Below are 15,323 nucleotides of genomic sequence, written 5' to 3' on the forward strand. Positions count from 1 at the left end.
CCGAGTAGGGCGCGGAGGCTGGATAGCTCAGCGAGGAGACTCTAGGACCGTGGGGTTTGGAGGACGCGGGTGCTGGATGGTTTTCAGGGGAGGAAATTGGCTTGGCTTGGCTTGTCCACTTACCAGGGCAGGGGAAACTGATTTTCTCTTGACTCGTGGGTGGGCTGGCTAATTTGGGGAATGCATCTGCAGGTTTGACAAGCGCCTTAGCTGTTCTGGAGTGATCTTCGTACCTGGCCTCTTAGAATTAAAGTAGCTGTGCACATCATTGCAATTCTTGGAATTTACCCCCCCACCACACCCCGCCTGTCTTGAAGAATGTAAAATTGATTTTCATGTGTACAGTTTCCTTTGTGTCTCTGGGGTAGGTAGGAGCTGGTATTATTAACCTTATCCAGATGAGGAAAGGGTGTTGATGACTTTCTCTAGTCCAAGGGGAGATCGGTTTTAATGAGCAGGTGAGGAAGTGTTCGAGACAAGGAGTAGAAAGGAAATCCAATGAAAGATATTACCTAACTAGGTTCCTATTACACCTATAGTGGGGACGGGAGGGGTAGTTCATGGAAATGATTTAATTCATTTATTTCAACAAGATAATTATAATGAATGTAAGGATGGTTTTGAGTGGGTGGTGCAAGACTCTGATTTGCCCAGTGATCAGAGGTCCTACCTCGGAACAAACTCAAATTGTAAAGTCCTGGAACTTGGTTTTAAGGAACCTATCTCCTCTGCCTTCTAACCCCAGCCTCTGACATTTCCCTTATGCATCTTTAGGATCTAGTTGGTTCTTTCTTTTTCCATACCCAGTTCCTTAGCAAAATTTGGCTTGAAACAGAGTCTGATAAATTCAAGTTAGAGAAAGAATGTCTAATCGTGCGAGTCCAGGAATTGGTCATTTGTTTTTCTGCCTCCTACTCCTCCCCCTCCTTCTTTTCTCTCTCCCATTTTCTGTGAGGATGTTGTCCAGCCCCAGGAAAATAAACCCAGGTTGTCTGAGGATGAACCCATAGCTGGACTAGCAGATTTTAGACCCACCTTGTCCTGGAGTCCTGATCCCAGCTCTCTTTCGTGGCCTCTCCCTCTTCTCTCCTTCCAGGACCACATGGCTTGATTCTTGTTTTCTGCCGTAAGTCCCTGTAAGCTCTAGGGTTCCTCCTGCCTGTATTCATAGGGCCAGCCCAGTGCCTTGATTGAAGTAAATGTTTTCTTAAATAAACAAAAACCCCTCAAAAGTGGTTAGACTAAAATTACTTTCTGTGGCTTTTCTGCAGGGATATTACCTTATTATTTGCAGGTCTGTGCCTTCTTGTCTTACTTTGGAAAGGCGGGCAGAGTGGTCACCAGCCTCCAAGAGGGCTCCCAGCGACCCCGGCCTCCTGGTAGTCACATCCTTGTATCGTCCCCTCCCTTGTGTGCCAGGATTAGTATCTGTGACCAATAGCGGGTGGCAGAAGTGGTGGTATGTCACATCTAAGATTAGTTATAAACTAATTAGTTTAACTTTTTCAATTAGTTAACTGCAGCTTCTGGGTACTCTGTTTCGTCTGCTCTCTTTTTCTTGAATCTCTTGCTCCGGGGAAAACAAGCTGCCATGTTATGAACAGTCCTCTAGAGAGGTCCATGCGGTGAAAAGCTGAAGCCTCCGGCCAATAGCCAGCAAGAAACTAAGGCCTGCCAACAGCCCCATTACTGAGTTTGGAAGCAGATTCTCCAGCCCTGGTAGAGCCTTGAAAATGACAGTAGCCTTGGCCAACCAACATCTTGACTACAACCTCATGAGAGATTCTGAGGCAGAACCACCCAGCTAAAACACTCCTGGCTCTCTGGCCTTCAAAAACTGTGTGATTATGAGTGTTCGTGGTTTTAAGTTGCTAAGCTTTGAGGTAATTTGTTACAGAGCAATAATAACTATTTCATGTAGGCAGAAATGCATAGGGGCTTTAGAATTCAACCTAAGTTCGAATCCCACATGTAACTCTACATGTTATTAACTTAATCTTGAACAAATTCTTGAAAATTCTCTGAGCCTCTTGAACTTCAACTGAAGCTGATGTTGATTAAAAAAATGATGTTGATCACACCTACCTGCCCCAGTGGGAGGGTACCCGGCTCTCCTTGCCCTCGAGGGAAGGCATGAAAGGAGAGGAAACCCTGGGCTCCATCAGTGCCGGGCAGGGCCTGCAGCCCTGCACCAGGTCATCCCATTGTTCTAGGACTGCCCACGTTGCATCTAAAGGTCTGTCTATGGCCTGGAGAGCTTCCAGCAATCCCTCAGCCATAAACATTTACGCGGGAAAGAACAGAACAGAATGTTAATTTCCATGATTTGGTCTCACTACCTGGTTTTTGTTAGGCCTAGTCTGATTTCTTTCCAATTCTGGGTATATGGATCTGTGCTTGCTTTCATTTATTTAATAAATTTGTATTATTAGATAAATGTATTAAATAGATTTATTTAATAAATATACCATACTCCATTTTAAGGCTCTTACACTTAATGATTTACTTACTTCCCATAACAATCCTGTGTGATACACACACACACACACACACACACACACACACACACAGTACTATAATTTTTTCCATTTTACATATGGGAAAACTGAGGCACAGAGAAGTTAAGTAACTTGCCCAAGGTCACACAGCTAAAATTTTGGCAGAGCCCAGGTTCAAACTTGAGCAGTTCGGTTCCAGAGTCTGTGCTGTTAACCACCAAGCTCTTCATGTCTCCTTGTCTTGCTATGGCTGAAAACTCATGCTTCTTCTGTCTGGATGTCTGACTACCTACTCCAGGGGGCAAGAAAAATCTAATGATATTCTTGGACCATCAACCCAGTGGTAGGGTAAGAGACAAGATGATGAGTGGAAGGCGTAACTTGGGCTTTGGAAAAAGATCGAGGTTCAATTTCTGGCTCCTGTGTGCTTCTGGCGAATTATTTCATCGCTGAACCTCAGTTTCCTCATCTGTAAGTTAGGAGCAGCAATAATAAAAATACGTTTGACCATTAGAGGGAGCTCAGGGACGACTTGTACCCCAAATGGGGATGGATTATTTATATGGAGACGTGGTTCTAGCCATTGGCAGCACTGAAGGGCAGAGCTGTCCAGTGCTCTGGGAAAGAGTTAGTAATGGGGTGATCAACCAACCATCTCAGTTTGCCTGGGACAGGGGACTTTCCGTGCCAACAGTGGGACAGTCCTGGGTAAACCAAGCTAGTGGGTTACCCTCGTTTGAGCCCTGTGCCTTTGAGGAAACCATCCTTTTAGAGCTCTTGTCCTGTCTTCTCCAGTGAGGCTATGGTGAAGAGAGTGACATGGATAGAGTTTCTTTTTTTTAAAAATTTGCGGTACGCGGGCCTCTCACTGCCGCGGCCGCTCCCGTTGCGGAAAACAGGCTCCGGACGCGCAGGCTCAGCGGCCACGGCTCATGGGCCCAGCCGCTCCGCGGCATGTGGGATCCTCCCGGACCGGGGCACGAACCCGTGTCCCCTGCATCGGCAGGCGGACTCTCAACCACTGCGCCACCAGGGAAGCCCAAGACTTTCTTTTTAATAGAAGATAATTAAGGGCAGCAATCTTAGTTTTGAGGTTCTTTCTTTGGTAATGACTTTATTGAGATGTAATTCACATATACAATTTACCCACTTACAGTGTAACAATTCAGTGGATTTTAGTGTATTCAGAGTTATGCAACCGTAACCACAGCCAATTTTAGAACATATTTTATCACCCCCAAAAGAAAAACTATACCCTTTAGCTACCATCCTGCCGACTCTCTTCACCACACCCAGCCCTAGGCAACCTTTAATCTCCTTTCTATATCTATAGATTTGCCTATTCTGGACATTTCATATAAGTGGAATCTTATGAAATGTGGTCTTTTACTTCATTTCTTCCACTCAGCCTAATGTTTTCCTGGGCTGTCCTAATGTTCTTATGGCTTGTATCAGTATGTCATTCCTTTTGACTGTTGAATAATTTCCGTTGTGGGGATACACCACACTTTGCGTATCCATTCATCTTTTTTTTTTTTTTTGGTAGTACGCGGTCCTCTCACTGTTGTGGCCTCTCCCGTTGTGGAGCACAGGCTCCGGACGCGCAGGCTCAGCGGCCACGGCTCACGGGCCCAGCCGCTCCGCGGCACGTGGGATCTTCCCGGACCGGGGCACGAACCCGCGTCCCCTGCATCGGCAGGCGGACTCTCAACCACTGCGCCACCAGGGAAGCCCTCCATTCATCATTTGATGGATATTTGGGTTGTTTCTACCTTTTGGCTATTGTGAATAATGCTGCTGTGAACACTCTCAAACAAGTTTTTGTGTAGATTTATGTTTTCATATCTCTTGGGGTATATACCCAGGGGTGCAATTGCTGGGTCATATGGTAACTCTGTGTTTAACTTTGTGAAGACTTGCCAGACTGTTTCCCAACATGGCTGCACCATTTTACATTCCCATCAGCAATGTCTGTGGGTTCCAATTTTCCACATCCTCACCAACACTTGTTATCATCTGTCTTTTGGATGACAGCCATGCTAGTGGGTGTGAAGTGGTATCTCACTATAAGCAATCTTGTTTTGAAGTTGCGTTTGCACGGCAAGCACTTTTGGTCACTTAGACCTGTATTTATGTTCATTTGAGGTGACTGGTGGAGATTATGGGGGCTTAAGCCCTCGGTCTGCCCTTTATCAGAGGAATGCCAGCAGTGGGTGGATTAGGCCACGGGACCATGGTCTTTGAGGGAGAGCCCCCCTCATTTCCCTGGTTTCCCTTTTCCTCACCCCCATTTCATGGACTGAGGTGAGGACAGGTATCCAGGGAGACCGGGCTGCTCATCATTTTTGATCTTACACCGCCTGCTCCACCTCACGGAGGGCTGTGAAGTGGCCTGATCAGCTCACCGGAGGCTGCAGGCAAACAGAGGCCAGTAGATCTGAAAACGACAGGCATGCCTTGGCTTGGGAATGCCCTGTGTGTCCGGACCAGGCATCACAAGCTGCATGATTCAAGACTCACTTTGCACTGACCGTGCCTTGGGAAACACTGTTTCAAAATTGGGAAATCTGACATAAAAATCCAGGTTTCCGAGTTGCTTTAAAGATTGCCAGGCCTGGCCGTGCCATTGCCACCTTTCCACTCTGCCACAGTTGCCCGGAGCTGAGGCCTGGCTGCTCCCAAACACTGGCTCGGGTGCTCAGTGGGTATTTATTGGTTGCCTAGCTTCCCTGAGGGACCTAATGGGGCAAATGTAGACCATAGTAGGTGGCAAGGCTGAATTTGGGTATTCGAGATCCTGGGTTTCCAGCCATCCCCATACCCTCTCCTCATGAATCTAAGCAAATCGCAGGTATAATATGAGCATCTAATTTGTCATTCATGCTTCTTAAGCAATTTTTACAGGCCAAGTAATGTTCTATGAATTTTACATGTATTAACTCATTTAATCCCCACAGTAATCCAAGGATAATCCCAGTTTACAGGTGGGAAAACTAAGGCTCGGAGAAAAAAAACCTCGCAATCTATGAGTAATTAGTGGCAGAACCAGGATTTAAAGGCAGGAGCCTCATTTTGTGAGCTTGATCATGACGGAGTGTCTGGCCTGTGAGGGGGTCCCATGGATACTACCACATAACGATTCATCTGGCCTTACCAACTGCAGCTGACATGCCACGTGGCCGGGCATCAGTCTGGGCGAGGTGCCCCCTCATTAAAGCTGAGAGTTGGAGTGTTTGAAGAGATGATAGCTGTGATTCTTTTCAGCTCGAACTTGCGGTGAGTCTCTGAAAACAGGTAAGGGAAGAGGAGAGGGAGAGGGGAGGGGCACTTGGCAATTCGCCATGCCCAGAAGACTAGCATGGACCCAGGTCACTCCTGACAGGATGTCCCTGGCCCCCACCACAGAACACCATGGGCTGGGAGTCTGAAGTTGTTCTCCCAGCTCTGACTGGCCTGGTGGCTGTGTTAGCAAAGTCCAGAGCGCACCAGACCCAGGAGGGCACTGTGGCCTCGTTTCCCGTTTCCCATCCTCCTGTCCCCAGGAAAAACACAGAAGTGGCTGGTAACACACAGCATTGTTCTCACACACAGAGGGCCTCTTTGTTTCCCCGTACACAGAGAGGAGGCTGTAACAATGGCCTTGAATGGCACGTTGCTCTCCTTTCTCCAACGTTACACTTGTTTTTTTCAGTCCTGGAATCAGTTAAACAATGATTTCCTGCCGAGGGTGTCAGCTTTTCATCTTTTCCGCCTGCTCCCGCGCGGGTCCTCAGGGCCCAGGGCGGTGGGAACTGAGTGGAGAGCCAGCCCCAAGGACAGCTGGGCACCGTGGAAATGTCACCTCCTCGGGAGGCTGAAAGGCCGTGGTACCTCGTCTCTCCCCTTCCAGGTGGGGCCTGCCCTGCAGGAAGGAACCAGACCAGGTAACAGGAGAGAGGCTGAGAGCTGCTGGCGGGGAGCGGGGGCTGGAGGTCCGGCCCGAGGAGGATGGGTTTCTGCTTTCAAGATACCCTGTTTGCTTGAGAGCCACTGTCTGCTGGTAAACAAATAAAGAAGCAAAAGCAACTGAGGTCAAGTTCTGCCGCCTCCCAAGTAGGGAAGCACTCTTCCCGTCTGACCCCCATTCCATGCCTCTGATGTCTTTGGGTGACTGGAAACTTCAGGGTCCATGTGGGTTTGTTGAGAAGACTAGTTCTCTAACAGTAGCTGCCGGAATTAAGCTCTTATTCTATGTGTTGTCTATGTATATGTATGACTGTACGTATCTGACTGTACTGCTAGCAGTTATAGCAAACACTTATACAATGCGCTTTCCATTCTTGGTTGATTCAAACCCAGGCAGTCTGGTTCTAGAATCTGTGCTTTGCATCACCATGCATCTTGTGTAATGTTCCTTACAATAAACCAAGGTTATTGGAGGGTTTCACTCTGAGGGGCACTGACCTATAATGCTAACTGTGTGTAAGTATGTATAATGCTAACTATCGTGTCAGGCAAGGTCCTAAATGTTTTGCATCTATTTCCTCATTTATCCCACATAATAACTCTGTGGGATGGGTACTTTAATCATCTCCATTTTATAGATGAGGAAATTGAAGTAACAGAGATATTAAGTAACTTTCCCAGGGTCACACAGCTGTCAGGTGGCAGAGTCAGGATTTGAACTCAGTTTTCTCTGGAGCATTATGGGACTCTAAAGCTTGCCCAGGCCTGTGGCTGCTTTGGAGTTAGTTTCCTTCTCTGGGTCATGAGGTCTGGAGGGTGGTGTTCTGACCCTGGCTTTGTAGAACATCAGCACTTGAGCTGTCAGTTCAGTAATGCAGAAGCTCTTAAATGGTTTGCCTGTTGTCCTTAGCTTTTGCCGAGCTTGAGGAAGATGGAATTGTCCAACGGTGACAGGGAAGGAATTTGGAATGACAATAATTGCTCAGTGAATGCCATTGCTTACTTGGCCAGAGACAGGCTAAGGTGCCACATATGTAGGAGAACAGATGTTAAATAAGCAGGAGTCACCAGGTATAGTCAGGAAGCCAACTTTATTTGTGTCTATCACTGCCCCTGAATTTTTTTTGTGACGCCCCACTCTTTCCTTGCCCTGGGATGAAAATTAGGGCAGGTCCTTGACTCTTCTGGTTACCTTTCTAGTTCCAGCACCGTCTCAGGTCAGTAATTGATACATTCAGGTCTGTGCAACAATTCAGACCTTCAAACTTCCTTCCAAGTGGATCCTCCCCCAGTGGGGCCTGGAGCTGGGAAAGGGGGTCTGTGGTCAGTTTCTTGCTTCCCTCCTTGTGCTTCCATCTGGCTGACTGGGGATTCTGCCCCCTGGTGGGGAGAGGAGCAGGAAGTTCGTACCTGGTTGACACTGTGGGAAGCTGGCATCCCACTGGCTGGGCCTGGTGGGTGTGAAACCTGCTTCTTTATCTCTTGGTACAATTTTGTGGCTACTTCAGAGAACACCCTCCTTCCTTAACTGTGGAGATTTCTAAACTGCTTGTCCCTTGAAGCAGGTGCCTAAGACTCTTTCCTTAGCTTCCCAGAATCTGAACAGTCTGTATTAGTCAGCTAGGGCTGCCAGAACAAATAACACAAACTAGGTGGCTTAAACAACAAATTTATGTCCTCACAGTTCTGAGGGCTAGGAGTCCGAGATCAAGGTGTGAAGAGGGCTGGTATCTCCCGAGGCCTCTCTCCTTGGCTGTAGACGGCATCTCCTCCCTGTGTCCTCACGTGGCCTTTGCTCTGTGTATGTGCATCCCTGGTGTCTCTTTGTGTGTCCAAATCCCTCTTCTTATAAAGATTGGACTGGGGCCCACTCTACAGGCTTCATTTTAACTTAATCACCGCTTTAAAGCCCTATCAGCAAATATAGCTACATTCTGAGGTACTGGGGATTAGGGCTTCAACATATGAATTTGGGGGCACACAATTTAGCCATAACACATGCTGTCAGCTTCTTTCTTTTTTCTTTTTTTGGATGCTAGTTCCCCGACCAGGGTTTGAACTTGGGCCCCCTTGTGCTGAGTCCTAACCACTGGACTGCCAGGGAATTCCCAGCTGTCACTTTCTTTCTGTGGAAGTTTCTTCCTGGTGGTTCTTTTAAAAGGATCTACACCGCACACAAGGTTGCCTGTTGCACACCTCTGGCTTATAGAAAATACTCAACTCCCCTCTCCCCTGGACAATCCAAAGTACCCCCCCCCTCCAGCTGGCCACCCATCTCTCCTGCACCCTTGGTTTCTAAGGCATGATTTAGACACCAGCCCTTGATGACATCCAAGCTCCAGGGGCACAGCGCCTTTGAGATCACTCCTGAGAAGTAGTGACTGGGCAGTTGGGACTTGGAGGGTACCTACTGCTCGCTCCAAAATTCCTCCTCTGTTCTCCCACTTTTTCCTCATCCAGCCCTTCTTTGTCAGCTGGAGGTGGTCGGATAAGGGGGAGAGGGTTTTCTTGCACAAGTCCTACATGATGGTGGCATAGCTCACTTTGGAATGCATCATCCATTGTCTTGTGGCTTCAGCAGAAACAGTCTAAAATCATTTTTTTCACCCCGCTACACATACAGCATCTCATTTCATTTTCATAAAGATCCCTATGAGAAAGGTAACATTATCCACGTACAGCTGAAGGAGAAGAATCTGCAGCTCAGAAAGCTTAGGGAACTTACCCAAGATAGATTGTTCAGCTAGCAGAGAAAACGGGGTGTATATTGCAGCTTTAACCCACTTTACTAACCCTTCTCTGGGCCTTCACCACGCCGGGTTCTAAGAGCTTTTACCTGCTGAATTTTGTTCTGTGCTGGTAAAAATTTCCTTTTAAGTAGTTATAAAGATAAAAAGGTGAAATCCTTGTTTGTGCTCCAGCTGTAACCCAGGGGCTGGTGCCAGGGGTGACAAGTGCACCAGGAAGGTTCACAGGTCCAGCGTGAAATGAGCTCTAGGTACCAAAAGAGCTCTGCTTGAAACCCTTGCCCCTCCCCCAGCATAACTTAATCAGTGGAACCATGACGTGGGTGGAATGTATTTTTTTTTGTAGAAGGGCATCAAAGCAATATTGTGTTCTGAAAACCTTATTCGAGGCAGAAGGGGCCATATCATCTCACCTTCTGTCTCCTAGGAGGTACTCTACCTAACAGAGACCTTAAAATATAAAGATTTTAAAAAATTTTATTTTGTATTGGAGTATAGTTGATTTACAATGTTGTATTAGTTTCAGGTATACAGCGAAGTGATTCAGTTATACATATACATATATCCATTCTTTTTCAGATTCTTTTCTACTCAATACTCTGAGTAGAATTCCCTGTGCTATACAGTAGGTCCTCGTCAATTATCAATTTTATATATAGTAGTGTGTACAGGTTAATCCCAAACTCCTAATTTATTTTTAAGAAACCTTTTTTTTGTTTAGACTTTTAATTATTTTCTTTAAATATAAAAAGTCCAGGCCTGCCATTGTGCATCCTTGCACAATTTCCTAGGAAAGGGAGGATGAAAAAATGTGTCTGGCAGCTGTTCAGAAGTTGCGTGCTAAGTCTGTGTCCAGGGTCCATTGGAGGCAGCCAGGGGCTGGGCTGGGCTGGGCTGGGTGGCATAGGGGGCCCAGGGGACTGGACTGGGATGGGCTGGGGCCGCAGCTGATGTGGACCAGGGAGGAAGGAGAGGATGATATTCCTGTTCATCCACTGAGCAGTTATTTAATGAGCAACTATTATGCCCAAGGCCTTTGCGGGCACTCTGCCGGGAAGGGATGGGTCATTGAATGGGCCCTGGAAAAAGTGAAGTCCAAACTTCTCTCTGGGTTCTCAGAGGAAGACAGAACGCTAGAAGGAGGGTGTTTCGGGCAGAGGGAATGGAAGAGCATCATGTGCTTGGAGGCCAGCAGATGGCTTGGAATGGCCAGAGATCAAGGGCGAGGGTGCAGCAGCAGGGCCAGGGAGAAGGGAGAAGCTGGGAGATTACACCTGAGGCTAGAGAGGGAGGACCCAAGTGGGAACCCAACAGGGCTTTAAACAGAGAAGCCCCCAAGTGGGTTTGCCTTGTAGAGGCAGGACAGGGATGCATTGGAGCAGTGGAGAGGTCAGCACTCTGGGAGCTGGGCAAGGCAGCATGAAGGGCCCAACCGAAGCCTTTGCCTCCAGAATGAAAAGGGGAAGGGGTTTGGTCCGAGAGAATATGAGAGCCATGTGAGGTCAACCAAAGCCTCTAGAAATGCCCCTCTGGTTTCTGACTTGGACCACTGAAGACATGCTGAGTGAGTGTGTGTGTGTGTGTGTGTGTGTGTGTATCTGTATCCGTGTGCATGTGTGTGGAGAGGGAAAGCTGGGCTGGGACTGCAGGAGGCTGAAGACCTTAGCAGGAGGAATTGGGACTCTATTCTCTCAACAAATACCTCCTGAGGGCTGGGCGCCAGGGTGAGGGCAGCAAAGGGACACATTCCATTGCTCTCGGAGCTCACAGCCCAAGGAAAGGAGCGATTCAAATGCAATGTAGCAGAAAGACAGAAGAAGGGAATTAGGGAGGGGCTGGGGAAACTTGGATACAGACAAAGTATTCAGTTATTAGAGAATGACTCATTTTTTGTAGGTGTTATTATGGTATTATAGTTTAGGTTGGAGAATAGCCCTCAGCTTTTTTTCTTTTTCGAAGGTGCAAGTTGAAATCTTTAGAGTTGAAAGGTCATGATGTCTGAAATGTACTTGAAACAAGAGAGCATCAAATCCAAGTAGGGGCCCTTCTTTGTGTTCCCACAGTATCCTTACTTCCTATCAACGCATTTGCTGCTTTATATTTTTTAATTTTTTCTTTTTTCTTTTTTAGGAAGATGTTGGGGGTAGGAGTTTATTAATTAATTAGTTTATTTGTGCTGTGTTGGGTCTTCGTTTCTGTGCGAGGGCTTTCTCCAGTTGCGGCGAGCGGGGGCCACCCTTCATCGCGGTGCGCGGGCCTCTCACTATCGCGGCCTCTCTTGTTGCGGAGCACAGGTTCCAGACACGCAGGCTCAGTAGTTGTGGCTCACGGCCCAGTTACTCCGTGGCATGTGGGATCCTCCCAGACCAGGGCTCGAAGCCATGTCCCCTGCATTGGCAGGCAGATTCTCAAACACTGCGCCACCAGGGAAGCCCCTATATTTTAAAATTTTTATAATGAAAGATTTCACACAGAAAAGTCAAAAGCCAAAAGAACAGTACAAGAGTACAAGGAACTCTCATATATTCCCAACAACCGATAACAGTTCACCATAGTTGCCCCTACTTGAATTTGATGGGTGAGAGAGGCTTCCCAAAGAAAATATGTAAGACCTGAGAGATGAGTTGTCGATGGGTAACGGGGATTGGGAAGAACTTACCGGAGAGTGTCCCAGGTGGACGTAATAACATGTGTGAAGGCCTGGTAGTCTGTTTTGCTAGCGGAACAAAAAGACATTGAATGTGAGTATAGAGTGAGAAGCAGGGAGTCACCAAGAGGTGAGATGGGAAAGGAGAGCTGGTCCTGCAGAACTGTGGGATGGTAGGAAGGCTTGGATTTTGTCCTGACACCGGCGTGAGCAAGGAGGTTGCATTTCAGAAAGATGTCCCTGACGGGTGTTGGGCTGTTAGCATCTGGCAGCACCGTTCTAAGCACTTCGTCTACATTCGTTCGCTGCGCCTTTCTGTGCCCTCTCCAGGGACCTACAAAAATAGCGTCTCTATTTTAGAGATGAGGCCAACTGAGGCACAGTAGGGTTCAGTAACCTGCCCAAGGCCACAGATCCGGAGGAACCTGGAGGAGCCGGGATCTCCTGGTCCCCAGCGGCCGTGTTCTTAACCACTAGGCAGTACTACCCCTCAGGTCCTGTCACTCTCTGTGTGAAGGAGGAATTGGAGGAAAGCGGGAAGACAGCTTCGGAAGTGGTCGCACACGCCCGGGCATGTGGTGATGGTGACTTGAACGAAAACAGTAACAGTGGAGATGGAGAAAATGGACAGGAGAGTCAGTTTGGAGGGAAATCAACAAGACTTGGTGATTAAACAGCTGTGTGCAGGGGGAGTCCGAGATGGTGCCAAACCCTACCCCACCGAGGACCTGCCCCCTCCTGGCCTGCGCCGCGCGACATACAGAGGACGCCCCGTAGTTAGAGAAGAGATAGCCTTCTCATAGTAAATGCAGAGGGTGTCAGTAGATCCCTAACATCCCCTTCATCTGTGAGGAGAAGCCTGCAGTACGTTCAACTGACATTTCTCTTGCCCTGGACTCCGCTAGCCATCTTTTTTGGTACAACTTGACATTTTCACTGTTTGAATTTTGTCATCTGCAACTGTTGTAATCTCTAGGTCAGTCCTGTACCCTAAGTTTACCAGCACAGTTAGGCCACAGCCCCTGGTCCCTTTCCTAATTGTCTCCTAACCCACCCAGCACGCTGTTACCTTTGAATGATGTGAATACCCGTGCCTGTTTCACCAGCAGCCCTTGATCCTTGGAACTCTTCAGAGGGCTCACAGGGACGACAAATTAAACAAATATTGAAAAACAGTAGAAAGAAAAATACTTGGCTGTGTCCTTCTAATGCTTATTGATTTTTAAGATCTTCTCAGGCATGAAAACAAGATTCACAGCTGGCATCTTGACACTGGATTCCTGTAAACTGGAAGAGCGGCTTATTGACCAGGCTGGGGATACCAAGCAGGGCAGGAGCAGCCAGTGTCCCCCGCAGGGGACCAACCCCAGAGATGGAGCCCCACTGGGAGGGAGCCATAGTCACTTGAAGGGAGGGGCACCGCAGCCCGCGAGGGTCCTCGTGTATCCCAGTAAGCCGCTGAGGCTGCGTATCAGTTCCATACCAACACTCAGGAGGCCTCATTATTTTTTTTCTTGCTAAAGGCCCCAAGAATTCCAGGTTTAAAAAATTTTTTTTTAATTTTTGATTTTTTTAAGTCATCCAAACAATTTTTATTCATTAATATTCATTAATACAGCAGCTACATTCGAGGTTTCAATTTTCCTCTTCAGTTTGAGGGTAGAGTATTAGGAGAGCCTTTTGCATGTCAAGGTACAGGAAGCAGAGATCACCCGTGCACTGCTACCTATATTTATCCAGGTTATTTTTTTTTCCTGTGTCAAAAATGATACAACTACTACATGAATTCATGCCCAGAGGACATGGCCCTGCAGAGTGAAACGTGAGCTCTTCTGTGTGTACTCCTTCCTTCCATTCCTCTCTCCAAAAGAATTGCTCATTTAACCACAAATATTTATTTAACTGCTACTATGTGCTACATCCAGTTCTGGGCATTGATGATATAGCAGCGCACAAAATGAAAAGATCCCTGCTCTTCTGGAGTTCACTTCCTAAGGAGCCTGGTGTGTAGCCTTCCAATCTATATTTATATCATTTATATCTGTCACTATATCGATGTTTGTAGTTCTGTATCTGTAGGTTCATGTTGTACACATGATTCTGTGACTGGACTTTTCACCAACAAATGTCTTGGAGTTTATTTCATGTCAGAATAAATGGGCCTTCCTCATTCTTTGAAAGCTGGATAATGGTTTTCTGTAGGGATAAACCCCTACAGGTAGACATACAGGTTCTAATTTTTTTTTCCAAGCAAGCAGTGCTGCAGCAAACTTTCTTCTGCATACACGATTGTGTCCACAAGAGTCTGTACACTTCCTAAGTAACCGTGGGTAAGATCATTAACCTCTCTGTGCCTCAGTTTATTCATGTATGAAATAAATATAATAATAGTACCTCTCGCTACTCATCAAGGAAGTGCAAATTTACCACGGTGAGATGCCACTTCATATCCACTCAGATGCCTATAATCAAAAAGACAGATAATAACAAGTGTTGGTTGGTGAGGATATAAAGAAATTGGAACCCTTGTACACTGCTGGTGGGAATGTAAAATGATGCAGCCACTTTAGAAGAAAGTTTGGCAGCTCCTCGAAAGGTTAAACCTAGAATTTCCATTTGACCCAACAATTCCGCTCAGATGTATATACCCGTGATAAGTGGTAACACAAGTCCACACAAAAACTTGTACACAAATATTCATAGCAGCTTTATTCATATTAACAAGAAGAGAGAAACAACCCAAATGCCCATCCCCTGATAAATGGATAAACACAATGCAGTGTATCCGTACAATAGAATATTATTTGCCATTAACAAGATATAAAGTTCTGACACAAGCTACAATATGAATGAATCTTGAAAACATTACGCTAACTGAAAGAAGCCAGTCAAAAAAGACCATATATTGTATTTTATTTATAAGAAATGTGCAGAATAAGCAAATCCACAGAGACAGAAAGTAGATTCGTGGTTGCCAGGGGGTTGAAGGCTTGAGGCAGTGAGGAAGGACTACCAATGAGGGTTTCTTTTGGGGGTGATGAAAATGTCCTGAAATTGTGGTGATGGTTATTACACAACCCTATGAATATACTAAAAACTATTGAGTTGTACACTTTAAGTGGGCAAATAGTATGGTATGGGAATTGGATTTCAATTGAACTGTTATAAAAAATATAGTATCTCCCTCATGGGTTGTGAGGATTAACTGAGATAACGTAAAAATGTGGAGAACAGTGCCTGGCGTTCTATAAGCTCTATCCAAGTATCCACCACTCTTGTTGTTTCTGGGGAATGGATTCCTAGAAGCAGAATTGTCAAGCCAAAGTGTAGGTGCATTAAAAAAAATTTTTTTCATTTTCAAAGACTCTGCAAAGTTGCTCTCCAAAAAATGTCTTCACCAATTCGCCCTCAGAAGTAGCAAAGAAGGATTCCTGTTTTTCTCTTTTCTTCTTCTTTTCAAAGAAGTCACCACTAAGAAGTTCGGAA

The 15,323-nt window shown here is 46.5% G+C and overlaps 1 protein-coding gene across 4 annotated transcripts in view; it reads left to right on the forward strand.

The window, feature by feature from the left end:
* The first annotated feature begins 6,195 nt into the window (after positions 1-6,195).
* LOC131759290 (proline-rich protein 5-like) overlaps positions 6,196-15,323 on the forward strand; it is a 214,089-nt gene continuing 204,961 nt past the window's right edge. For 2 of the 4 annotated variants that reach the window (XM_067036994.1, XM_067036998.1), the window contains exon 1: positions 6,196-6,421. Coding sequence is in view for 2 of the 4 variants with exons in the window: in XM_067036999.1 (XP_066893100.1) it covers positions 6,333-6,421 (89 nt within the window). In the remaining 2 variants the exon portion in view is untranslated. The remainder of the gene's footprint in view (positions 6,422-15,323) is intronic. The other 2 variants (XM_067036999.1, XM_067036995.1) reach the window with 2 other exon arrangements.

This window comes from Kogia breviceps, chromosome 7 (assembly GCF_026419965.1).
Source record: "Kogia breviceps isolate mKogBre1 chromosome 7, mKogBre1 haplotype 1, whole genome shotgun sequence".
NCBI lineage: Eukaryota > Metazoa > Chordata > Mammalia > Artiodactyla > Physeteridae > Kogia > Kogia breviceps.